This window comes from Vidua macroura, chromosome 1 (genome assembly GCF_024509145.1).
Source record: "Vidua macroura isolate BioBank_ID:100142 chromosome 1, ASM2450914v1, whole genome shotgun sequence".
NCBI lineage: Eukaryota > Metazoa > Chordata > Aves > Passeriformes > Viduidae > Vidua > Vidua macroura.
This window is the reverse complement of record NC_071571.1, coordinates 14,371,936-14,399,477: the sequence shown is the minus strand read 5'-3', so window position 1 is coordinate 14,399,477 and position 27,542 is coordinate 14,371,936. Positions and strand designations below refer to the sequence as shown.

The 27,542-nt window shown below is 39.8% G+C and overlaps 1 protein-coding gene across 1 annotated transcript in view; it reads right to left on the bottom strand.

The window, feature by feature from the left end:
* The window catches only part of ITGB1 (integrin subunit beta 1), a 43,034-nt gene extending 15,778 nt beyond the window's left edge, over window positions 1–27,256 (bottom strand). The window contains exons 1-8 of the mRNA XM_053986412.1: window positions 27,160–27,256; window positions 7,749–7,818; window positions 7,420–7,505; window positions 5,732–5,954; window positions 3,566–3,736; window positions 2,984–3,222; window positions 1,608–1,763; window positions 508–603 (exon numbers count right to left, since the gene is read on the bottom strand). Coding sequence (XP_053842387.1) covers window positions 508–603; window positions 1,608–1,763; window positions 2,984–3,222; window positions 3,566–3,736; window positions 5,732–5,954; window positions 7,420–7,505; window positions 7,749–7,818; window positions 27,160–27,168 — 1,050 coding nt within the window. The 5' untranslated portion in view covers window positions 27,169–27,256. The remainder of the gene's footprint in view (window positions 1–507; window positions 604–1,607; window positions 1,764–2,983; window positions 3,223–3,565; window positions 3,737–5,731; window positions 5,955–7,419; window positions 7,506–7,748; window positions 7,819–27,159) is intronic.
* Window positions 27,257–27,542: the final 286 nt, after the last annotated feature.

The following is a 27,542-nucleotide window of genomic DNA, read 5'->3' as shown; positions in this document are numbered from 1 at the left end:
ATTAAAAATAGGCAGGCATCATTTTCCAACAAAAACTTGAATACAGTTTAAAAAAGAACCCCAAAACCAAAAAAACAGGTTAAAAGAAGGAAAAATATGCATGTCCTTTACGCAGTCATTTCCTATTGCACAATCACATCCAGCAGTTTAGTTAATTTTAAACATGGGACATATAAATAGAACAAAAGAGACAAAATATGTTCTTTCATAAGTGTGTCCCCTGATTCAGTGTCCACACCCCCCTCAGCTATTTTGATGTAAAAACGTTCACAAAAATTAGAACTGCAAATGTGTTTTCCACTCACTCATACCTACGAAGAGTAACAAGGAGAAGGGGCATTTTCTCACTGGAAATTACACAGAGAGTCAGTTTTGATTTGAGGAAATAAAAAAAGTTTAATAATAAAGTATGTGGGTAGCAAAATATTACTTCCATGATCACTTACTTCCACAATTACTTTAATTTCAAATCAGTCAATTTTAATGACTTCAGAATAATTTCTTTACCTTATAGACTGCCTGAAACTCTTCAGTAACAGCAAAGATTGTCTGAATATTGTTCTCACTAAGTTTCTGTACCAGATGAGCAATAGAGGGATAATCCTAAAAAAGTCAAGCATAAAATTAAATTCAAAATTGAGACATGTTGCTAGAAAATAATCAGAAAGACTCTGACATCATAAATACAAATAATCTTTAGAAACATACACAGAACTCCTAACTAGCCAGCTCATGTCACAGTTCTAAAGCAAAACAACCTCTGAAAACAAACAGGTATTGGTAAGGTTTCATATATGCCTCATGAAGATAGGTGTTTGTTCACACAGACATTTTCACATTCCATGCCATACAAAAGGTTAAATCCTTAATCTCAATGTCCTCAGAAAATTATCTTCAGTCCCTCAAACTGACAATTTTTGCAATGTTTCACAAAGAAATTATTAAATAAAATGAAATTAATTTTAGGGTTTTTATTGTACTATTTTCACTCAGAGTTAGGAATATATGAACACACAAACTTGGTAAAGCTTATTGTGGTTACCCCATCTGGTAATTTTTTCTCTTTGCATTTTTTGTCAGATCTCCCTTCCAGTAAACCACAAAGGCAATGTTAACCATATTCTTACCATAAACTTTGCATCGTAAGATTTCAGTCTTAAAAAGCTATTCAAGCAGGTATTTTACAGTATTTTTCACTAGTAAACTATTCTGAAAATGAAGACTAGTGAAATAACGAAACAACCACCACGGTTATCCAGTGGACATACAAGTCCAGTTTAGGAGTTGGATTCTATGACCCCTGTGCATCCCTTCCAACTCAGAATATTCTGTGATTCAGTGTGGCATACAGGATTATTAGTCATCAAAAAGGTTAAAATCCAGCAACACATAATCATAGTATGAAAGTTGCCATTTCTTGAAATTTTCCAATTAAGACTGGATTAATTCTTGCACATTTGCTTTAGTTAAACTGAATTCACTTGATGTAAACAGATAAATTTTCTAAGACATAGTGGTCTGAAACTATACCAGATCATCCAATAGGTTCTTTTGAGCTTAAGCATCATAAAATATTCACTTCCCTAGAAGATGATATAAAGACTTACGTAATAGTGGCTCATTGTGTACACATTATTTTCCAGATGACATTTCCCATCATTTGGTAGAACAATTCCACCAAGTTTACCATCTCCTGCGAAGTGGAATCCAGCATCCGTGGAAAAAACTAATAGTCTTGTAACATTCCTCCAACCAATTTGTTCCTTGGGAAAAACACAAACATATTTTTGGTATTTTGTACCAATTTATTTTAAAGCATTGGAGACCAACACTTGACAGAGAAGTGCATGGAAAAGTAGACAGATTTAGGAGAAGCCACATTGCAAAAGTGTCACTTTGGAAAATATTAATTCATGTAAACCTTGGAAACACTCGTGCTTCATTAAATGTCTGCTCCAAAATATCTGCTGCAGGTTTTTCATCAAAGGCAAAAAAGATTCTTTTTGAGATAGACTCTGTTCAGTTCTCATTGGAGTATCTGAAGAGTGACAGGGTTTAGAAATCAGGCTCTTCAGTGCCAGTTCCACTCCCATGCCATGAGCAGCCAGCCCCAGGATGCTGGTGTGCAACACTGCTGCAGTACTGAACTGCCCAGCATTAGACTCTGAAGAATCATCAAGGCTTTGCCAACCTAGTGCAGATTTGCACCCAGCACAGTGCTTGCCAGAGGACTGGCCCATGAGCATCCTGGCTCACAACTGCAGGGCCTAATTATGTAGACTGCCCTTTCCTATTTTTTAAAATTTATCCATGGAGCTGAAACCCTAGCTAATTCAATGAAAGAAGACCATGTAAAAGGGTCATATACTAACAGTTATCACCAAAAAAACCCTAAAAGGCTTATGACAAACACTGCACTTTTAAATCAAGACTCCAGATCATTTCAGGAAGTCTTGAATCCATTGATCAACAGCAAAAATGGTACAGAAACAAAGCAATAAACTTTTTTGGGAGTCCATTTTGTACAGGTGCATAGAATAGTCTGAAAAAATGACAGAAACAAAGAATCCTTAGGCCTTCAAAGATAAGTAAAAAACCACTTTTCCATCTGCTTTCTGAGAAACTAGTAGAAGTCACCACACACCAAATTTCTGCAACCACAACAAGCTTACAGACCTTTAAAATAATCTGAGAATAACTGCTTACTCAGAATCTCATACACTTTTAAGCAGAACCTGACTCTTCCTCTACAGCAAACTTCAAAAACTTTGTCTTTTTGTGCTGTGATCTCAACCTCTGTTTGGCACCTTCACATTTCCCAGTTTCATTTACTCACTGAATTCTTCCTCATATACCCTGTCTTGCTTGCAGGAGGTGACATATTCAAATGCCAGCCACCATAAAACACTAAGGCTGCATTCAAACAATTTCATCTAATAGAACAGTAAAAAAAAAAAAAAACCAAAAAAAAAACCACACTTACCCCACAAACTGCAACCTGCATTATTGCATCAAATCCACCTTCAGGAGAATCTAAGTTCCCAGAAATGTGCTGTTTACCTACAAGTTCATTGAACTTGTTTCCTTCACTGGTAAGGCTGAGCACATTTTTATAGCTAAATGGACTTGTACAGTTCTGGTCCCCTGTACAAGGATTTCTGAGTTTGGCAGGTGTTGTACTTATATAAGGCATCACAGTTTTCTCCACAAAAGAGCCAAAGCCTAAGACAAGAACAACAAAATCCCTGTAAGCTGAAGAATGGAAGTCTGATTTCTATTACCACATAACAGAATTCAAATGCATTATAGCTGAACTGACATCAGAAATAGCTCTTATACTTGTTTATATCCCACCTTCTCCACCAATGCCAAATACTTTTATGCTGTTAATGTATGTATTAGAACATCCACCATAGTACTGCTAAATTGAAAAAATAAATACTCTTCATATACTCTTCAAAAAATACTCTTCATATTCAATACTCTTTCATGATGTGAAACACATCAGGAAGGAAACTTGGGAGGCTTAATTATTGTTGTTTTAGAATAGGCAAATCTTTCTTACCAATCCGAAAGTCTGAAGTTATTTTTTCCATCTCTAACATCAGAGCCGTTCCAAGACTCTTCACATTCTCTAAATCATCTTTCATAGAATAGGAGAGGTCCATAAGATAATAAAGGTCAATGGGGTAGTCTTCAGCTCTCTTGAATTTTAATGAAAATGTCTGGGGCTCCCCTGTTTCAGAGATTAAACCACAAACAGAAACCACTCCATAAAAATTCCATAACTGCACTGGCAAGAAAAATGCCTTTCTAAGGAAAGGCTTGTAAATCCTTAGGAAGGTTTTGAATTACAGGTGAGTTATTTTTCCTCCTGTTGACTGAAATGCTTAACATCAAATTATGATTTAAAAAAAAAGGTCAACAAGTGTTTCTTTCAAATGTTCAACTTCATATTTCCGAGGTACTTTATCTCCCCACAGAAAAATTAGCATGCCAAAACCCAAGCTTCTTATAGTTGCTGAAGTTTCAAATCTTCATGCTTACAGTCATTCTAACAAGGTTCCTGTAAGACCTAATAGCACAAATTTTCGACATCTATTTTAATCTAAGATGGCTTCAATAATTCTGAAAAGTTCAAAAAAGCACATTGTTTTAATAGGTTTATAAAAGAAAAATTAGTTCTGGATGGAATATTACAAGTTACTTTGCATGTACCAAGCTCAGAGCACAGAAATGGCAGTAAGAGAACAGCAAGTTAGTATTTGTTGTGATTGTAACCCCAGACCCTGCAGAAAACCTACAAAAGAATGTAGTCTCACTCTGATTGATTATGAAAGACAGTGCAGAAGGATTACACACACATACCACACACCCTCTTTCCCAGAAACTGGAACAGTATTCTTTTGCCTATTTTACACAAAATAAGGGGTTAAATCAATAGGATTTCCCACTCCCCTCAGTCATTGTGCTTAAACGGTAGTATTGCTGCCACTTCAGTTTGCTTAATAATTAGGAAACATTTGCTAAACATCAGCAAAATTCGTAAAGTGAGAAAAACATTAAATGGGCAAGTTGAACAGCATACGGATCACACAGCTATGTAACATGGTTTTCACCAAAAAACGCCCGAACAACAAAGGGGCGGGGGAAAGCCATACCACAAAAAAAAAAACAGCACAAAAATCTGTTCAGATTTTCCTTAGCCAGTATGTCAAAAAGCCTGCACAGAAAGCAAGTATCTCCCTCTGCAAGTACACAGTCCCTCAGAGAACTAATACCAATGGAAGCGCTTATAAACATCTTTTGGATAATTAGATTCTGGTTGCCCAGGTCCCTGCTATGTTATGAAGAAACTTCTGTGTCAACAGAGGAACAATAACTTGGTTTGAAGCAAAAAAGTTCACATTAGAAATAAATAGGAGCCATACCAAAATTGCAAAATAATTTTCATTACTTTCCTCTCTACATCATGCTGAGCCTGCTTCACATCACCTTCCAATTATTACTGCAACTACCACCAAGCAGCTGACCCCAAATACAATCTCTTCTTCCAGGAAAATACAAGGCAGCTCTTCAATGTGTCTACAGTACCTAAGAACTCTGCTTGAGGACAATCTCCATTGTGCTCAAGTGAGCCACTAGCCCTGTTCCTCCCTGTCCCCTCATTTGAATGAGATAAAGTTCTCTTTAGGGGGTAGAAATGGTACACAACTGTTCTGTTTTTTCATTACTGTGGTTCTGTGCCCACATCTTTAGCCTCTGGAAGGTATTTTACGTAGCAATCCAAAAATTGCACTGCATAACTACAAAACCACTTTACTCAGGCACGCAGACTTCAGGAAACAGCAGTACTTCAAGCAAAGGAAATGCTCTAGTAACTTGAAGTTTTTGCTGACTCCTCTACTTTCATCCTACAGGCACACTAGAAAATCAACTACAAAACACTGAAAACAAAACAATTTTACCTTTCTGATACATCTTACAATCCATGTTGTATCGATTTTCTCCTAAGTTCTATTGGGAAAAATAGAACAAGTGATAATATCTAATCTTTCTCAAAAATCAAACAGTATTTGGAGTACCTAAACACCTGGAGCTGAACTGAATGGCTCTGGTATCATTCATATTATCTGAAAAATAGTCATTTCTGTAACAAAATGGAAATCAAAAAACGCAGATGTGGTGGTGGCAGAGAATCATCCCAAAACTGGAACGAAACTGTCCTTACCGACTCTTAGATGCAGTGATAATTTCTGTGGCTGGATCTGTGTAATGGCTTCTGGTTTCAGCTTCTCTGCAGCACCTTTCTTACGATTTGTTACTTCTCTATTTTCGAGCACCTGCTTGCTGCCTCTGGGATTTTCTATGTCTTCCACAGGGCAGCCTTTACTCTTCAGTGCTGCCAAGTCATCACACCGGGCAGATGTTGGCTCTCCTTCTTGCAAAAAGTCCTAGAAAACACAGGCAAAAGAGAATCACGTTTATAGCTATGCACAAGTTCTTATATTCTACCCACAACTGCTCTTTCCACAATGAACACATTTATTTTTTTCCGAAGTTCAGTAATAAAACACACAGTCTTGAAACATATTAAATGATACTACATCTATTCAATGACTACTATTTATACTTATCTGTGTATAAGATGCAAGAGGGAAAAAAAAATAAAGCCCAATACCACCTCTATTAGAAGTGGCACATCTGTTTAAATAGGCTACTCTAAAAGTGACTGCAAGTAGAAAAATATTTCATTATCACATAGTTCCCATGTGAACCTACTCATACAGCCTGTTTTTAACATACTCTCCTTTTTAGTTAAGATTATACAAGTTACATTGGCACTCTACAACAAAGCAATAGCTATATGTTGACAGAGCAGGGCAAAGACAACTCTTATTTTTGGGAAATTAAATCTGAAAGTAACACCCATAAGCAAAACTAATCCTTAACTTTGTTCTGAACAACAAATTCTCATTACACCAAACCTTAAAAAAGCTCTAACCTCAAATGCAAATAAATAAGGCTTCTAACTGAGAAACTTGGCAATTCTGATTCTACCCCGTCCCTAAAATATGCATATAAATAAATGTATACTAAAGCTTGTCAGTTTTTGGTGACACAGACCTACAGGAAATCTGATAGTTCAAGGCAAAATTATAAAATCAGTGAGTTTAATTAAATATTGCGAGTTTATAAGCTGGTTTGGGTAATAGTAAGTAGGCAATATGTAGCAATAAAGGTAGATTATCATCTCCTAGCAAGAAAAAGGAAAATTTCTCAGTTTCAAAAACAAACCAAAGAAGAGCTATAGAAAATATTTTCTTCTGTTTCTAACCTGAAGAAGATACGTCAGCATACGGTTATTTGGTTATATCTTATATTTTGCAGTTTCCCGAGCTTAATCTTTCTTAACCTAAGAGCATATCCTTTTTGTTTCATAAAGAAACAAACTACCCACCCACACAAACCTATGTCCTACTCCCCTCAGGTCTACCAACAGAAAACTAAAATTTGAAAATCTTTCTTTTAGAAGAAAAATCCCCTTCCATCTCTTTCCCTACTCCACCTACATCTGTCTAAAATTAGCTCTAACTCTAATGTCACGGGAAGACTATAATTAAGCATACTCAGACAGATTCCACACTGGAGTAATTTTAAATAACTATAAGACAGCTTATAGGGCCTGTATACACTTAGGATTTAGAAAAGGGGAAGTAAACACATTGTGAAAAACATTTATACTCAAATCAGAAAAATCACAGTATTTGATTTTTTAAGTACAAATAAGTATCAAATTGAAGAACTAGAGGAAACTACTATTAATGAAAACAGACATTTCTATACAGGTGAAGTATTTACTAAAGCTTGAAACCAAGGGGAAAAACCAAACCATAAAAAGATTTTTGCAACACTTACTGTTTTTTTACACCAGCCACAGTTTGGTCCTGCTTGTATACATTCCCCACATGACTTTGCATTAGCTTTTATGCAGTCGCTTCCACCTAGCGAGGAACACAAATCTGTCACTTCAGTTATAAAAAGGTGTTTTACAAAACAGCATTTCTCTTTGGTTCACTCTGGTTTTGTAAGCTAAGTTCCAACTACAGGTTATTAGCATGAGATGTGACTGACCTACTGCCATTAGCATTTGTCTAGTGAGGATGTATTTATCCACATAAAGAAATGCTGAACAGATACAGTTTTAAAGCAGCAATTAACTACTGCAGTGCAATCAAGTGCCTTACCTTGCTGAGCAAATCCATTCCATATTAAGCAACAGAGGACGCCAGCACAAGTGAGCCATTTGAAATTAGTCTGGAAGACAAAAGAGAAACCAAACTGGATGATTCACTCTAATGAGTAAGTGCAAAAAAAATTCATGAAGCTGTGGACATATAACTGTTTCAGAGGAGACAAGGAACATGGAACAAATGCAAATTTAATTCTCTTAGTTGTACCAGCTGCACAGTTTTGCCCCAATAGAAACCATGTTTGTGGGCTACACTGTATTTAGAAGACATCAAACAGGGTAGCTTTAATTATTTTGAAATGCTCTTCTGCTAGGTAAACCAGCAAGCTATGAGAAATTTGGAAACATTGTTTACTTGGGAGGAAGAACCCAGACCAGTTTTTTAACACCTTATGAAAATATTTATGCTCTGAATGTTATCAGAGAGACACTTCTAAATAAAGCTACCACAGCAATACAGGACGGAAACAGAGCTTCTATACTCACGTCTCCATTTCAAGATAAACACTAAGGCCCTTGACAAAACATTTTCTTCGTAATCTTCAAAGGGCATTTTGCAGATTAACTTTGCAGTTTGTACAACAAACTAGAAATTTCATCTCAAAATACGCACCATAAAGCATCCCTGACATAAACTCTACCCATGTTTTTTCATCTTTAGACAATAGAAAGTAATTGGATACCATCCATCCAAAGGAAAAAAAAATTGTTTAGTGCTATAAGTATTAATGAAAGGCTAAATTTTTCTAAATTGTTTCCTACCTTAATAGAAGGTAGTCAGCCAGGGTCAGTTGCCTTTTAAATTTTGATACTATTTTAAATTCTATTTCTCTTTTATTTATTATAAGAGTTCTGAGAACTTAGATGATAATGTGCAGTTTTCTTGAACACCCTAAAATGTTGCTAATTAAAGCCTCTCCAGTCATCCTGGAAACAAAAGTATTCTTAACTTTTTGTTCTAAAAAATATCTCGCAGTATAGCCAAGGAAACGTGAATTGGGCAGAATCTCCTAAACTGAAGATGCCATTTTTCTAGAAGATGTACTATTTTTCATATAAATTAGCAACAAAGTAAGCAATGCTCAAATTATTACAGGAGTTGAGTTTGGTTTTTGCACACTGAAATACAGTTGTTACTTTGCGCATCTAGCCAGGCCCATCAGAGAAGGGATGGCTGCTCCAAAATCTGATGGGGAAAGTTTCAAACAGAAGCCAACCCTTTGCTAACAAATTGTATCCAACAACAGTATTAGATGGCTCATATTTTTCTGATAAATCATTTTGGCTCACTTTTCAGTGGATGCTATGTTGAGAAGACAGGCAGTGGAGTTTAGAGAATATTCTGTTGAACTACTTTGATTGATGTTATGCATAAGCACAAAATAAATCACTGGTTAAAAAAAGAGGAAAAAACTGAACTGTGAATTATATCTTACTTAACCTTTGAACACTACTTACTGCATATATGCAACTCGAATTTCTCTCTGCACACTGCTGCAAGTGACCAGTCCTTCATACACAGAAACTCTCTTTCAGAACACTTTTATTACGCCCCTTTAGAAACAATAGCCTAAATTCAACCTGTGCAACCACAAACCTTGATCAGAGGGGAATGGTGACCCAAGGAATGTGAGTAGGTGGAAGACAGATGAAGGGACTGAACCAAAGCTTGGAAAGACAAGGTTAGGAGCCCACCTACCAGACCAGCAGTCTGGACAGCAAGTCCTTACCAGGTTGCTCAACTTTCAGGTTCTTCTTTCCTGGTTTTATGGTAGGTATGTTGTGGTCAGCAAACCTTGCTTCCCTCAAGTGAAAGGATACTCTGTTATTCAAGCATTTTTGCTTTTAGTACAGCCTGGAATGGGGTGGGCTTTTCAGTAAGCAAAAAATCCAAGCTGCTGGCACCAGGTGAGTACCATCTTTTCTGTCAGCCTAGACAAGAAAATTATTAAACGGTTCACCTTTTTAGGGCAGACTAAGAGTGGATGCACAGCAAGTCCACACAGACTACATAAATAAGTCAGCAAAGATGTGACACAGTGCTAAAGCTATGATTAAGACCGTTTGGAAGAGAAATGTTCCAGTGGAAATGCATCTGCATGATGAATGCAGCTCTGGGCACAGAGTCCCGGTAAAGTTAACAAGGAAAATGTCCTTGTCCATATATGGCTGCGCCAGTGCCTCTCCCGGAGCGATGCACACAGCTCCTCGCTTCCTTTACCTCCACAGCTTAACAGCTTTTCCAGCTGCTGAGCGCTGGGGAGCAGAGATCTGCTGCTTGGATTCAGCTCTGACTGCTGTCCCATGCAAGCAAAGCCATGCACATCTCGTCCTGCCACCCTCCTGCCGGCCGCTGCAGCGCCCAATGCGCTCCCCTGCAAGTCCCCAGGCAGCAGCGGGAACTGCCCTCCTGCAGATTCTTCCACTGAGGGAATAAACCCAAGCAAGTAACTCCCGAGTACACCGGATGGCCAAAGGAAGCCTTTGGAAACCCTCAGTGGAGCTACAACTAAATTCGTGTCAGTGTTCAACCACAGATGACTGCAACTGAATAAAACCCCGATTGTTACAAGAAATAAATTAATATTTTTATGCAACATTTAATTATTTTCTACTTGTTCTCCCCTTTCTAAAGCCTTGAAAAAAATTCCAGAATCCTTGAAAAAGTGGGTTTTTTCTCCCTGAAAAAAGCAACTCAAAGCCAAGAGACTGAAATCTCTTTAATACTGTATTACTACTTGAATCCTTTCTAAAAGGCTGCAAATGGTGTGCTGTTGAAAAACTGATTTTAAAATAATTTCTGCACATTTGTGAACCATACTCTATTTTTGTTAAATATTTTAGGAAAACAAACATGGACATAACCATAAATGTTTAGATTCAATGCTTTCCAAGTTTTTATTTTTTCTTTTTTTTTTTTTTTTTTTGCTAACTGTCTTGACAAACAGTAATGTTTGAAGATATTTTTTTATTTATAAAATCAGCTTTGAAGGAAATTTCTGGAGCTTTTAATTTGAAATGAGAGACTCATTAAGTGACAACAGAAAGAAGGAAGGATTATTTCTCTACAGAATTCTGAATTTGTAAATTACATATTTAGAACTCTCACATTCTGCTAATCATCAAGATATTCAGAAATTAACCACTCCACAGCACTGAAGCATTTTAAAGTTTATTTACTGAATGGCAATAACATCCCTGCAGAAACTTAACTGGGCAAATGGGATCAAAGAAGAAAGGTAAGAGTTATACACACATTTATTCCTTTGAAACTAAATACTGATGGCTATGCTGCTCTCCTCTCATCACTCTTCAGCCACAGTTTATACAGATATTAAGGCAATATTAACAACAATGTGTTGGGTTCCTGCAGTATTACTCCCCTCAGCTGAGCTGCTCCTCATCTCACCCAGTAATGCAGAATCCACCAAGCTGATGGCAAGCACAGGAAAACACTCCATGGCATCTGCCCCTACTGCATCGGAACTGTGTTTCACTGCAAAGCTTTCCATTGAAACACGCAACCAGACCATGGGGGAAACATTTCAGTGTGCAGACAGCACCTTTTTAAAGCAGTATCCAGACATATCCCCACACACCACTCTAATTACACTTATAAACCCAGAAAGGAATACACAACTCACACTTTTGGACTTGCATTTGTGCTTCCCTCAGCCTGACACCTCTTAGCATGAGCTGTATTTTCATGGGTTTAAATCTTGGTTCAGAAATGCTGCATGGAATTGATTCCTCCTGGAGCTGATGCTACATTTACAGCCACTTTCATGTAGCACAAGGATGGAAAGTCACTGAAGAGAGCTGCCCCATCCTCCTTGCTGATTATTCCCTCTTGTTAGTCAATATCCTGGCTGATTATTCTTACTGCTTTCCTTTTTGATCAATGCCAGCATTACTGTGGCCACCAGGAGGACTGGAACAAGAAAAGATCTGTCTGAAACTAATCCAACAAAGAAAGTGTCTTGTTCCTGGGTACAAAATCACTTCTCCTGTTGTGGCAGAAGTGGTGAGATGAGGATGGAGGAGAAGAGAACTTGGGAGGGAGCAGGGAAACAAAAGCTCCTGCTGCTCAGGCACAGCCTTGGTTGTGTGCTGGACTACACTGGTCACACAGCCAAGCCCCCACCCCCAGGCATGAAGGCTCTGCTTAAAAAAGGAGCAGGAAGAGACACACTTCTAAAATAAGCAGAATGAAATAGTCTCTGGAGATGCCTGTTTCAGATGGCTACTCTGCTAAAACAGTTCCTTCTACCCTCCCTCCAGAAGGTTTCCTAGCATTAGCTGAGTGCCATGCTTTTCAGTGTGAATATTACTGACTGGCAGAATGAATCCCATTGATATTTCTGAAAAAAAAAAAGTGGGGGGGAAAGAAGGGACTGAAGAACCAAACAACCTCAGTGACACAGGACAGCAATTACACAGGGACTACAAACCTCTACCAATGACCTGCAAATACTCTTGACAGCAGATTGCATGAATTACAATCTCCAAGTTGCCTGCACATGAAATAGCTCTAAACATATCTGTTTGTATAACTATTCACTGTAAAGAAGCAATTCACTATAAAAGAAAGCAGTAAAATGGTATCTTGCTGTTCTGTTTTGAGAGAGGCATATTGCTAAGGCACCAGTACAAAAAAATATTAAAAGAAGATAAGTTTTACACTAAGGAGTTACTTTTGAATAAAGCTTTCAAGCCTGCAGTATAGATTTTCCCACAAATCTTAAATTGGTAATTCTTCATTTATGACCTTCACAGATATCTTATTTACTTAATCAGTGTTACTGTGATACTGAAGTATAGTCAGAATACACCACGCAGTAAATTCCAGGACCACCATTAAGAAACTACATAATGCATTCTTCATTAAACAAGCAGAGATTTGGGATAAACACTGGTGTTTGAATTGCCAGCAATTTTAATCAAAGAACCGAATCCTAAACTTAGCATGCAAAACTATTTGTTCCCTGGATGTAGACCAGCCTTGTGATGGTTGCCCTTCACAGAGGCCCAGCTCCTGACCTTGCATCATGAGGAATGAACTAGCAGAGCATCCCCCATGTAGGGAAAGTGAATTTGATGGGAAAAGTGAAAATGGACAACAGAAGTGCAGTCCCCAGATCAGGGCTTTGCAACACACCAATCAAATGGGAATGCTAGAAGTAAGCCTTCCTTCAACAGCCTATCTATCATGCCTAACAGCATGGCTCAAGACCACAGTGTTCCTTCTGACCCTGGTAACTTCACAGACATAAATGCAGCAGGTTTTGAACTCTTGCAGTAATATGGAAAGAATGGGATGTTATCACAGACTCAAGAGCAAAATAAAAAATTCTTTAGCAGTGAAATAACTTTTACGCAAAAAGTTCAGCACATCAAGACTGCTTACTCAAAATGTTTCCTGAGAAAACTTTAAGGCATAACCGCTCCAGCTACTGTAATGCTACAGCATAAAAGAATCAACAGTATTTCACCTTGGACTTAACTTCTGTCAGTTATTTCTAAGTTAATGGAATAAAACAAGTCTCCAAATACTCATGAGAATCACTTCCATAAACACTGTTTTAGTAGGGCATTATATATTTAAATAATATATAATAAACTAGTAAAGATTTAACTTTCAATTACAAGAGAGTTAAAATCTACAGAAAACTGATTTTCTGCTTAGGTTAGGGAGACCAGCTCCTCCGTTCCAGTATGGTTCTACAAGGTCACCTGCCACAACTAGTGTATGGCACTGTTAGTTCAGAAGATTCCCCTGCAGGGTTGGGAGTCCAAAAAGAGATGAGAATACACATTTCTGCATGCCCAAACCATGACAAAAGATATCAAAATTCTACAGGTTTGACATCGAAACTCTTGTGCCCTGCTCCTGTGCCCAGTAATGTAGACAAACATGAAGGTAACACAACTGCTAAGACTCTGAGTTACATTACTACCCACAGTTTATTCATACAGCTCTAAAAAAAATTCCCATAAAATCAAATAGCTTAAAATACACCAAAAAGGACTGAATGCAGTGGGAAAAACCAGTAGGTGTTTGGTTCTAAAATAACTTTGTGTCTTTTGCTGAAATCCCAGCATGGGCACCCACAACACACAGCCCCTTCAGCAGAATAAATGAAAATGTTCATGTACAAGTACGAGCAGGCTGAGGCCATGGCTCATGAGAAGAGAGCTGGAAGGCTGTTCATGGCATCATCTTGTGTCCCCAGAGTACATTTGTTAGTTTATATAGGACACAGCTGCTTCAAGACTGAACCACTAACTTCACAAGCACTCACATGGTTTGACCATATTATTGCTTTTACACAGAATTTGCTGGTGTTTGTTTCTGGGTTTCACAGAAACTTCTAACAGTTTCTAAATAACAGTTTCTAACAGTTCTAAATAATGGAATGAAAAGCAACTGGGTATTTTTATGCAAAGTATCTTTTGGTTTTGATTTGAATTGTGTAATGGAAACAAATCTGCCCAGGTTCGGTGCCTGGATGCAGGGAATTGTGGTGGGGAAGAATTTCCTTGATGGAAGATATAAATTTCATCTATAATCAGAAAAAATACAGGTAGCGGTTTCAGAACAACAGCAGATGATAAAGTTTTCTTGTATTTGACATCTCTCCACAATGAGAAAGATAAAATGCAATAGATCCAGTTGAAACATGACAGAAGGTGGTAATCGATCCCAGATATTCTGCAGTATTGTGGCATACACAGGAAGTAAGGTAAATGGGCTCCAGTCCCTCCTCAGCCCCAAGGGGTTTGCATTCCCGTTTCCTGGGAATGCTCTATCATCCTACAGGATATACTAATAAGAGCTTTAATTAAACCAAAGCTCCTACACAGAACAAAAAGCACAGAGACAGAAAATGAACTGATAGTTTTGTCTCTAGTTTACCTACTGAAGGGCTCATACAGCAGCAGCTAGATAAAAAGGTGTAAGTGGAGTTCCAGTTACTGTTCTCTGTAATATTTACAGATTTACAGCATATTGTCCATGAAAGAAAAAACAGAGCCTTGGGTTCATAATCTGGAGTATGAACTTTATTTCTTTCTGATCAAATGCTCTACCCTGAAGTAAACTGAAGGGAAACAGATGTATGCTCACACTCAAGACTTAAGAGGGCCTCGACTGCAAACCTCCTGTGTCGTGGATGACAACTCTGACCAGTGCATGCTGAGCTGAAATCCCTCCCTACTTGCAGACCTGACCAATCCAAACAATATGGACTTCTCTAGGGACATACGTAAAAAGTGAATGCAAGGAGCTAAATACAAGGAACCAAAGGCAGCCAGGGAACTTCTGGAAAGCCATAAAAACCTACAGAATGTAGACTTCTATGGAACATAGCAAACCTATAAAGGCAGGGTAAATTACATACCATGCCTGATTTCATTGTATTTCTATATGTGTTTCACTGTATTTCTGTGTTTTCACTAGCAAAATCTATTGACAATTTCTCTTAATGACAAACTCCTGCAATCGGCTGCACTGATTATTACTAAAGTAATACTCATCACAAGAAAAACAAGTGCCATAGCAAATTGTAAAGAAGACTACTACTACTACTATAGCCCACTCAATTTATTCACAGAATATTCTGAGATGGAAGGGACACACAAGGATCACTGAGGTCCAACTCCTGGCCCTGCACAGGACAGTCCCAAGAATCACACCATGATTTGTGTTTTCATGAAATATCTCTATTTCAGAACCCACACATGTTGGAATTTCATGGTGACAGAAGGAAAAGAACAGGAAAAAGATGTACAGAGGCAACTTGAACATGCAGCTACTGACAAAGAGCCTTCATCTTTCTAGTCAGCAAACCCCAAGTGCAACCTTGATCTCTTCCCTTTGTTCTCAGGCTTTTTGGAGAGCACTGTGGTGCAGGTAGGATTAACACTGGTTAGTCAGCACCACTTTTGAAGGACCTTTTTTCAAACAGTGTGTGTACACACTGCCATGCACAGACAGCTTGTTCATGACTAGATCTCCACAGTACTACCATACCACAAATCATTACACTACTTTGCTGTATGAACCATCCTTGTCCCTGGCTTGGCTTTTATGAACACTAAGAGATTATTTGTACAACACTTTCTTGACCTGTTGAAGCATAATTTGAAGCCAAGATTCCAGAACTAACTCTGGAAAGAATCTCAATGCTTGAAAGACAGGTAGTACTTAGGCACAGCTCACAGGAACAAGCAACCTGTGCACGATGACCACATATATGAAACTGTTCAAGAGCCAAGTCAGTTACCCTTTCTCACGAAAATGTTCCTTTTTATTTAAATGTTTTTACTAGGCAGTTATCCACAAACTGCAATTTACAGCATAAACTCTGATAGCTGTATTTTGGAAAACTAGACTGACAAGCAGGTGTATTGTGCTTAAAGTTCAACACTAAATTAGGAGAGAAATACAGTTCTGCATGCTCTCCATCAGAGCACTCAGACTTGCAGCTACATGTCATTAAAACATCAGCAATGCGCTTTACGTGTTGATTATTATGGCTTACACCTAGTTTAAACTATAAACATTTACATCTCTGACAATCCAGTTTGCAACTACATCTTGCTCTACACTTCTCAAACTGTTGTGCCTGTGAAATCCCATGTCACTGCATCCTGCCCACAGAAGCAGAGGATTCATACAAGGATACAATGAAGCTCTTTTAATTTTAGGAGAGGACAAAACAATGTCCTGTGCTGCTTATGCAGGTGTGCAAGCACCATGCAAAGGCAGCACCTCTCCAAGCCTAAACCGCTAAAACACACCAAGCCCATTGCTACCAATACTGTGGTTGAAAGTGGTTGAAAGGACATGTGCCAATAACAAATATATGTCTTTTTTTCCCCCTTAAAACTGTCACTGTCAAAAATATCCCTTTTCCATACTCTTTCAAACATAAGCTTCCAATAGTTCATCACAACTTTACTGACTCAAAGCACTTTGTCCCCAGAAATTGGTAAGAATTATCACCGTAGTCAATCTTGCTGTTATCAGTAGGCATTTTTCTGTAACAAATATTTCAGGATTTTCATTATTACAAGCTTCTTTTCACACAATTGTGATTAAAACTGAATTTTAAAAATCTGTTGTTTCAGTACTTTTCAAATGCTTTTAGAACCATGACTTGTTTTTGCCATAATAACTTAATTTTTTCTCTAGTCTAAATATAACACCATTTTTTTGGTGGGAGAAAGTGTGAACTGGATACTTAACTTGTTTACATAGTTTTTTTTCCCAGCCTACAGGACTTCTTGTCTATGTTTAGCATTTCCATCACAGACAGATTATAATCAAGAATGCCACATAATGATTTAAGCCATTCTAGTAGAAAACATGGGGGTCTGTTCCATGTGGTAGTATTAAATTCCTGCATACTCTGCACCACTTACTACTCCCATAAAGACACTATTTAATTTTGTGCAACTTAAACCTCACATTTATCCACACAGGGAAATGAAAAGTTTAGTTAAGCATATAAATATAGCTCTTACACAGCTGACTGTAACTGATGCTTCTGAGGCTGTACTGCCTCCATGACTGTCACAACATCTGGCTAAACTTACTTTAATCCAAGCTTTTCTGTTAAAGGAAAAGCAGAACAGAGGCAAGTATGTTCTTAAATAGAAAGCTAGATAATGTCAATAAATGCAATGTCTCACTCATCTATTTCTTTAAGAAAAAACAATTGCAAATGTGCTGCTGGCAATTGCTGCAGGTACTGCAGGAAGCCAGCAGCTGGCACACCACAAAGAGAAAACTCAGCGGAAACTCGTCTGTCGTTACATGGCAGAATTCACTCACCAGGAGTTATCATTAACACTCAGGGTACAGTTTCAGCAGCCAGAACCCAGATGAGAGCAAGCTGCAGCTGAAAGAATCAGCAGTGCTGCAGCACTGCCACGAGAGCAACCTCTGACCCTGAGCTACCACTCAGGGACCTCCCCCACCTCTATCCCAAGCCAGCTCCACCTGGACCTTGGGCTATCCCTTTCCCCTCTGTGTCAAAAGCCACTTTCTGTAAGCCTCAGTGAAAACCAGACCAGCACATGGACAGAAGAGTGCTGAGGAAACAACTTCTAAGAAGGGGCAGGTGGCTGTCAGACAGACTACCCTTCAAAATTACACTGGGCTCTCTGCTGCTAAACCAGCCTAAATTCAGGTTGTCACAGGCCAACCATCCTAAGCTGATCTTGGATGAATTATTTAAGAATGCTCTGCAACACAGCCAGCCAGTTTGGGGAACTATTCTAATTTTATTTTTAAAGGTTATCAGAATAAATTAGTTGGCCGAAAAAATTAACAGATGCAAAGAACAAAATACTGAAGGATTTTAGGTTTGTTGTTCTCTGCTCATATTTTAGTTCAGGATTTGAATAGCAAGCACATAAAATAATATTTACAGATAATATTCAAATATTTAACATCAAATTTTTAAAAAGATTCACTATTCAAACACAATTTAGAATGAGACTTGTACTGAAACAACATTCTCGTCCTCAACATTCTTTTAATGCCAGTGTCCATAAAAATGATCATGTAAAAACAATAAAAAACTGGTCATCCCACAGAACTACATACAGCCTTATAAATTTGTATCTAAGAGATTTTGAATATAATTTAATTCTATATATATTTAATTTTTCATACATATGTTATATATTTTTGTGTACATAACTAATGATGATTATTAATTCGACAGCAGTGATAAAAAGCTAGGCAGAAGCACAAACTGACACAAACAGTGGACTTTATCCAGATTTTGATGCAAATCTGAGCACTTGCAAAAAGCTCATCAATCTCAGGAAAAAAATAACTTCAACCTTAAAAGACTTTCTAATAAAAAAGTCAAAACCAAAACTACCCAGATTCATCACAGAGTACTTCATAAGAAGCAGTCCTGGCTTGAACAATCTGCCTATTCATACACTTCTGCTGCTTTCCAGTGCAGGATTTTAAGCCTGGAGTCCACAAGCTGCTTCTAAGAGCACTGCAAAAGATAATAGAAGATGAAGTTTCTCGTAGTAGCCAAGCACAGCTACCAGTTTGCTACTGGAGAAACCAGGAGCCAGCTCAACTTCTCCAGACCCTCAAATTCCCTATTTGCACCCTTTATCTCTCTGGTGCCAACTATGGACAACACTTTTGCCTCTTAGCTGAGCAATAACACCTTGCTGAGTGATTTCTCACGTGATCTAGCAAGTTAGGATGGATTACTCAAGTCAGAAGAGCACTGAAGGAGGCACAAGCAGATGCTTTGAGGCTCCACAGCAGTTTATGCCAACTTATCTCCGGACTGCCACAGTGCCACACGCTCTCGCTATGAGTTGCACGTTTTCCCCTTCCTCCCCTGGCTCTGAAGCACGTCCCTTGCAATGCATGTGGTCTCCCAGCTGCAACAACTGACCTAGCTGAAAATTCATTTTTGACCAAGCTAGTTTTCAGCCAGAACAGTTTTTTCAATAACTCAATGTACAGCCCTATAACTTCCACAGCTGATGCAAGCAGGATGGCAAAACTGCACAGCTACAGGCAGGAGGGACAGTTGAGACCTAGCACTGGTATAAATTGCTGCAGAACCACATTCCTATGAAAATTAAACACAATTTTAGTTGAATTCATGGCTCAAAAGCCACTGGAACATTTAACAAAATATGAAATTCAGGTAAATTTGAAAACCAATTTTCTGCTGCACAGTTTTGAGTTATCACCAAAGAGTGATATTATTTTTTAAACTCTGCAAAAACACAGCATTAAAACTGCTTCCAGCTACAAGAAAATGTTAATCATATTTAATACAGATATTCTTCATTTAGAAAGTGAAACTGCATTGTGAATTATGCACCAAAAAGAGGCAGTACCTGTGCAAACTCTTTTTTTTACTATCCAAACCGGACAGCTGGCAATGGTAAAAATGCTGGCCGCAATCTTCCACAGTATAGTTACTCCTTAAAGCTGAAGTTGAGTTTTTTACTGAAAGGGGGTATCTGTAACATGGCTGTGTAACATTTTAGTCTAGCTTTTGAAAAGTTATGTAAACAACATGTGTAGTGGAGGGAGATAACACATACACAGAAAAAAATGTTTGTTGCTGTTTATTGATTTTATGATGCGTTTTTAACAACCTATAGCTGGTATGTACAGCACGTTCTTCCAAAAAAGGAAATTTGCCATTTCCTTTTTTATGCTGAAGTCCACACCCAGGAAAAATTACACTGAAGTTCTTGTACATTAATTTCTCACACTGATTTTTATTTGCATAGATGTGACAAAAACAACAAAAAAATCACTCCTCAATTTTGAACCGCATAGTAAAAGCAAAGAACAAGTGTTACTTTCTAAAATGTTACACTTTCAGATGTTTTGGAAATGCACGTAAGTTATATTCATATGTAACTGAAAGACAGATTTTTAATCTATTCTGCCACAAAATCAGCAAATTGAGAATTCAAAAACTGTCAAGCCTTGTGTTTTATGCAGATGGGCTACAGCATGCCTTGCAGCTTTGGGACAATCTCCATCTGGCATCACAAAGTCAGCACAATAACACACCCTAAATACAACCTTGTAAAAGCAAAGAAGGAAGCTCTGAGAAAGTAATTATTGACTTTATCCTAAGTCCACTAAAACTAATTTCCTAATACACAAGAAAATAAAACATCAGTGTAGTAAGAAAAAAGCCCAGCCAGAATTCACTGGCAGCACATCAACCATGCTTACCCTAGCTAACCTTGTGGATGATGATAGCAAAGATTTCCTCATTTCTCCTTTTCATTAACAGAAGAGGGAGCATTTCACTTGCTGACTGGACAAGCACAAAGCCTGCAGCCACTCCATTCTCAAAGATGTGTTAGCAATATCAGAAGTCATCCTGATACAAAATCTATTCCAAATTTATCAATAACTAACTACTAAAATGTGTCCTCTTTTGACACCTGGGAGAGTGCTTTGATTTAACATCGAAAAGATTACGTTCTTTCGTATTTATTTCCAGTTCAGAAACAGGCCTTCGTTTTAGTTGTACCCATCTTTACTACAAAACCTCTTTACCCAGCATCTGGGATACCAGACAGCTGAGGGTCTAGCCAGAGCTGGGTGTTGCAAATTTAATACTTAAGCAGATGAATTTGTGGAGGATGCTGGCCAAGCTACTAGAATGCCAGGTCCTTCAAATGACCTCCTATGGTCCCCAGGATGCTCCTGGATGCTCTGGTTACTCCACTGCTCACTGGAAGAGCATCCTCTGCTTTGTGGAAGATCATTCCCAGCAGGTCTTTCCAGCCTACAAGGACCCAGAGCACATGAGGACAGATCAGATGCAGCCTCCTGCACAAGGGGAAGATGTGACTCTTGGTGCCACTGCCCAAGGTAAGCACATGTTAACATACATTAAACTAAAATTCCACCAAAGAAAATTAAGAAACACCAGAATGACAGCTTATCCCCCTTTCCAAATGGGCACATCCTTATTTCAATATTTACTTCAAGGGCAAGAGTATGCTAAACTACACATCCCAGTCTCAGGTTTGTTCTCCAGAGACCAAGTATGCACTGATATCCAAGATACCACCTTTGACTCATCACCATTTCCTAAGTGAAATACTGACTCCTTCTAAATTAATCTGATACAATTATTTTTCTTCTCCTTTAAATAACCACAGATCAGTCATCTTTGAATGAGGGTAAGTTCAGTGTTTCAGTTCAGCCCAATATATAATTACTGTTTTTCATTCTACCACAAAGGATGAGAAAAGAAAAAACTTTTCTCTTTTTCTGTTCAGCTTCCATATCAAAAATGCTTTTACTTGTACATCTACAAAATTAAAAAAAATGTTAATAGCTATAACAGAAAATTAAATATAGGTACTTTGTAGTATAAATACTACAGAGAAATTTGTAGTTTAAAACAACAACAGCCCTTCTTCCTGCTTTTACACTAGAATGTACCAAGAGCAGAAGTTAAAACTAAGCGAGTCAAAACTAGGACTAAGTAAGTGATCTCATACAAAACACAAAGCATGAATAGGAGAACTACAAATATGATGCCAATCGTTTGGGGGAGGAAATACTGGCATTAGGTACTGTATATGTTGCAGTTTATGAGCATTATAAAAAGAAATCTGCACTTAAACATGGTCTTACATATAAGAATTTTTGAGCAAGTGACTTTTATAGTCTAATGATTTGCTGACAAAATATGAGAACTGCATTAATTTAACAAAGATTTGCAAAACAGTTTTCTGCGATATAAAGAAATGAAAAGGATGGTGAGAAAAGACCAGGATCTTCTCAGCTCTTACAAGCAATAACAAAGTTAAGATTCCAGCGTCAGCTTTGTTACTCAAAACATTCCCCTCTAATAAAACCACAAGAATACTAATGGTATTTTGTTGCTGCTGTTGAAAAAGAAAAAAAAATGAAACACATGAAACTGCTTTTAAGACAGAAAGCATGTTTCATAAGCCATTTTGCAGCTGACTGTAAAGAGAAATGAGAAAGAGATACAAAAAAAATTTACTAAAATATTAAAGAGCCTCTGCTCAGTGACACCCTAAAGATGATTACAAGTAGGCATTCTATCACCTTTTGCAAAAACCCCATTAATATTATAGTCTCATCAGGCTAATTCCCCTACCATGTGCTTGGTTATGAGCAAATTTTGTTATAGATTAGAGACTTTACCATCTTTCTGAACATATCCAATCCATCAATGAGAAAATACAATAGCCTAGGAAGTCCACTAACCACTCTGATTAGTTTATGAATAGAAAAGTATTAGAAGGTGGTTATTACAAAAATACATGATACATTCTGCTAAAGAGGGCACCTTTAGTACTGAAAAAGGCAATAATATTATTTAGCGATCTATAGAGAGGTGCCTAGTGTCTCATTTTTCGTTCACAGAAGTTAGAATTTTCATTTTCTGTGTAACATTCCCAACAGAAGCTGTTCAGCAAGCTTAGATGTGTCTTAAATTGGGCTAGACACTCACACAGCTAAAGCACACGACAATTTCTTACAATGAAGCCGTATATACTTTTTACTGGTTCTTACACTAATAATCCACATGGTGGGAGAGAAAAAAGTTGAGAGAAAAAGTCTTCTCATAAATTTATTCTAACTTACAGTTTTAGGAGTTTAGGTTACTGGACCACACCTATTCAAATTAGGAACAAATTAGGGAAAAAAAAAGAAGAAATAGAATATGTCTTCCCATTTGTGCGTAAACACAAAAATGGCTTTGTAGGCTACCCCAGAAACGCCATAACCACAACAACTGACAGATACTGGTTAATATTGTGGTCCCCTCTGGTTACCACATGACAAGAAACATCATTCTTTCTAGAAAGTTGTCAACACAATACACCACAGAGCAGAGCAAGGAGGAACTACACAGTAAAAAGGAGAACACCATAATGTGCCACCATAAATGACAATATTCAGCAGCATTAGAACTATCCAACAGATTTTAATTTTCTGACACAAAAGGATCATTAAATCACACATAGATATTGCCAGTATCTGTCCAAGAGACAGAGCCACAGAATTTGTTCACCTATTCATTTGTTCTCAAATCTGTGATACTCCCTCCCTTTTGGAAAGCAAACAAACATCCTCTTCAGAAAAAAAACCAGCTAACTCTCCCCTACAACAAAAACTTATTGTCATGTACAGCTCTGAGATGTGTTTGTCTAAAAAATGTCCCTGCACACCTACACCAGAGCAGAAGCCTGAAAAACCTTGAGTATGGAACCAGCGAAGTTAGAAGTGGCAATGAGAACTGCTAATAGAAGGTGACTTCAAAGCAAGGCAAGTGGGGTGAGTTAAACGATTTGTAGAATCAGCAATATGAAGACAGATGGGAGAAGAGAGGCAGGAAAACACAGACTGAACTCTGAGTTTTCTGCTGCTGGGAGACAGGAAATTTTCTACCAGGCACAGAATATAGCAGCTGACTTAAAAATCTAGTCATAGGGGAATAGTACACATACTGACAAGTACTTTTTAATGACACTTCCAAAATAAATCTAACTACATATTGCCTTAATTACATTTTTAAGATTGATTAAATTTATTTAATTGCTTTAGGAGCTCTACCAATAGAAGTAGCTTAAAAGGCAAAGAAAAAAAATCAAGAAAAAAAGGCACTCCCAACAAGGATTCCCTCTCAGAGGGCTGATGGCAGCTCCTAAGAATTAAAGGATGCCAAAGGGATTGGCCATCCTAAAAAAAAGTTGGAAAAAATAAATCACTTGATATTCTAGAAAAGCAAAAGAGGCAGAATAGGCTCTGCTATTGTTTAAGTATAGATTCTGTCTTTTCTGGATCTATCTAATCAATGTCTTTTCCAAGTGCCATGTGAAGTGGCATGAGCAATCTTAAAGCCGGTGATTAATACTGATTTAACTTCATTTGAGCAATGCCTCACTGATGACAAGTCTGTCTTACATGAAAGGGGTACAAAACACACTTGGAAAGGAATGAGGAGGAAGAGGAAGGTCAGGTATAGCAATGGCCAGTAAGCTCCATCCAGCCTTCCTCCACAAAACCCACTCCCCACACCACGTGAGAAGAACTACCAGAGAAAGCAGCACAGTCACACATCCACCTCCTGTGCAGCAGTGACAGGGACACAAGCAAAGGCTGCACCTGCATCATGAGCAGGTCCACACTGAAGACCCAGGCCTCGGCCCACATGCAAGAGAGGAGCAACAGGGACTCTGCATGGTTGTCCACTAGAAGGGAAGGGAGCCTGATGCAGAACTAGAGCCTTTGCTTACTAAAAGGGTCCCATCAAGACAAGGTACTTAAGAGTCTGCTGAGCAATCACAGCTGCAGTACCTTGTTCCAGTACCAAGAGCCACAGCCAAGCACGAAGCCTGCAGCAGACTGATGAGAAGCTGGCTAAGTGTGCATCACATCACTCAGCTAAATCGAGACTGGGTGGAAAGGCAGGCATGACAACTATTTACAAACAACTGACAGGCACTCATACCAGCAGCAGCAAGGGAATTATATTCAGAGCAAGGGAGACCACAGCACGTGCCCACCCCATGTGTGCATGGCTATCCCCAAGTTCGCCTTTCTGCTACCCCAGTTACCGACTTCCTGAGCTGCTGCTACAGCAAACAAGCTTTTTTCATATCTGAACTACAGCAGAGCTACCCAATGAGAGGTATAGAGAGGATGGTTTAGAGAGAGGAATGAAATCATTACTCAGGAAGAAAGAACAGCAGGAAAAGTTCTCAGACAGTTTTTTTTCAGCTTTGGGAATCACTTCCCAAAGGAAGTGGTGTAAGGCTAACCACTTGAGTCATTTAAAATACTCAAAACATTAAAATTCTGCACTCCCATCAGAAATTCATGCACATTCTTAAGAGAAACAAGCATCCCTCCAAATCAGTCCTTCACAAGGGTAGGCATTACTGGGGGCATGGCACAGATCAAACAACTGAACAGAGAGAGCAGAATGAGCTCCCTGGCTGCACCCACAGAGAACAACAGAGTTTTAACTGCTGACATTTCATTTTGAAATAAATATGGTTCATTTATCATGTGGCTGGCAAACTGATACAGCACTTAGCAGCTCCAACTTTGATTAAGGTAAGATTATGCATGCCTGTCAGCTTTTAACCTTTCAGCTGAAACATCTTTGAAAAGGACAAAAGTTGAAGGTGTTCACATCTTAAACTTGTCTTGTCTTGCCAATCTATTGCCAATGGCGCACTGTTTTTGCAACCCTTATAAATAGAGCCTTAGGCAAGCTTGCAAAATGCTACTTAATCATTACCCAGAGGCAAGTAATATTTTTTTGTGACAGGAGAATGAATCATCGGTTTCCTTGCTAGGACGGATGTGGACAATGAATGTCTTTGCTACTCTTAGTCCTGTTTAATTTAGTCTTATTTACATCTTTCTAGTAGTATAATACTACTTTAAAAAGGCCCATACAAACAATCAAGAACAACAAAATCCCCTCACTGCTACCAAGCTGCTTCATTTCTCAAAACTAATTTTTCTCACACTGCCACCATCACCTACCAAATGATCTGTGTGCCTGGAGTACAAGTTATTTAAATCTGTTTCCACATACATAACGTCCTGCTTAATTTCAACACATTAGCACACAAGTAGCATTAGCTGCGAGTGGTTCCACCAATCTAAATGGAGACAATCGTTACTCCTAAAGGTTTGTGTATCTTGGCATATATAGAACTGTAGCAGCGATGGCAAATCTACCAGAAAAATCAACATTTTCACCCAACAGCTATGTGCACATGTGCTGGCATGAATGGACTGTTGTATTCTATCAAGGACAAATGAAGAAGCAAGCATGAACGCTCATCAACTTCTTTTCATAAACAGTCACAAAGACTACCTAATGAGTTTAACAGACAGTCAGATACTTATTCCATAACATAAAGACATCTGACATGGGCCTGTGAGTCAGAATGAATTTCCCATTGCTCCATGTTTCCTTCCAACGACCAGTAACTGAAGGAAATAATAGGAGACAAAGCATTGGACTACTGCTGTAAGATTTTTCAGAAATCCCCATGTGGGACATGGCATAGAGGCCTTATATTCCCACTCCATCCCGACAGAAGTTTATAGCAAGCTATAGAGGCTCAGAGCCAGTTTGGACGGATCGAGCAGCCAAACGCTGCACTGCGACCATCCCGTCATTCAAACTGCACATACCCCGCTCTCAGTGCTCGCTTTCTGCACATATGTGCGGATCAAAACCCTGCGTACTCGAGTTCCTGCACTGCCTCACTCCTGTCGTTCCCATTCCTGTAACTCCCGGGCCCGCTTCCCGCGGAAGGCACCTTCCCCCTTCGGACGCCCGCCCTCGCCCGCCCTCCCGGGAAGCCGCCCGAAAACTTTCCCAGCCGAGTGCTGCCCCTGTCCCGGGCACCACCGGCGGGAGGCGGCGGCCGGCACAGGGCACGGCACCGGCACGGCTTCCGTCCCTCTCGGAGAGGGTGGCTCGGGGCGCTGCCCGGGGTAGACGCTACTCCGCTGATAGGGGTACGGCCGGCCCCGAGCGGACAAAGGCCCGGCCGGCCCCGGCGGCACGGGAGGCCCGCGGCCGCCGTCCCGCCGCCACAGGAAGCCGCAGGCTGGGCCCGACACCTTCCCGCCCACAGCGCCGGGCGGGCACGGCGGGAGGCGGCGCCCCCTCCTCCGCCCGGGACCGGCGCCGAGGGACCCGCACACGGGGCGGCGGCGGCTCCCGGCGCGGGAAGCGGCGCTCGCAGTCCCGCGCCGCCCGCCGGAGCCCGCCCGAGGCGCTGAGCCCCGGGGCCGCCACAGGCACCGCTCATCTCGCTCCCGGCAGGCTGCGACCCCCCGCGCGTCTTCCCGTTACCTCGGCCATGGCTCCGGGCAGCGGGCGCGCTCCGGCCCGCCCGGCTCGCTGCTGCGGCGGCGTCCTGGGCTGGGCTGGGCAGGGCTGGGCGCGGCGGGACGCCCGGGCTCGCTCCTCGCTGGCTGCCCGCCGCCGCCTGCTCCGAGCTGCTGCGGGAGCCCGGCCCGCGGGGGAGGGGAGGGGAGGTCCGCGCTCCGCTTTACCCGCCCCGGAAACACATTCCTCCCCGCTGCCGTCAAGCGGGCCGAGGAGGCGTCTGCGGCGCGGCGGGCAGGGACGGGAGAGCCGTGCTTGAGGCGGGGCTGGGTGCCCGCTTCCCGCTTCCCTCCCGCTTCCCTCCCGCTTCCATCCGTGCCGCCCGTCAGCGCCTTATTTGGCGGGGT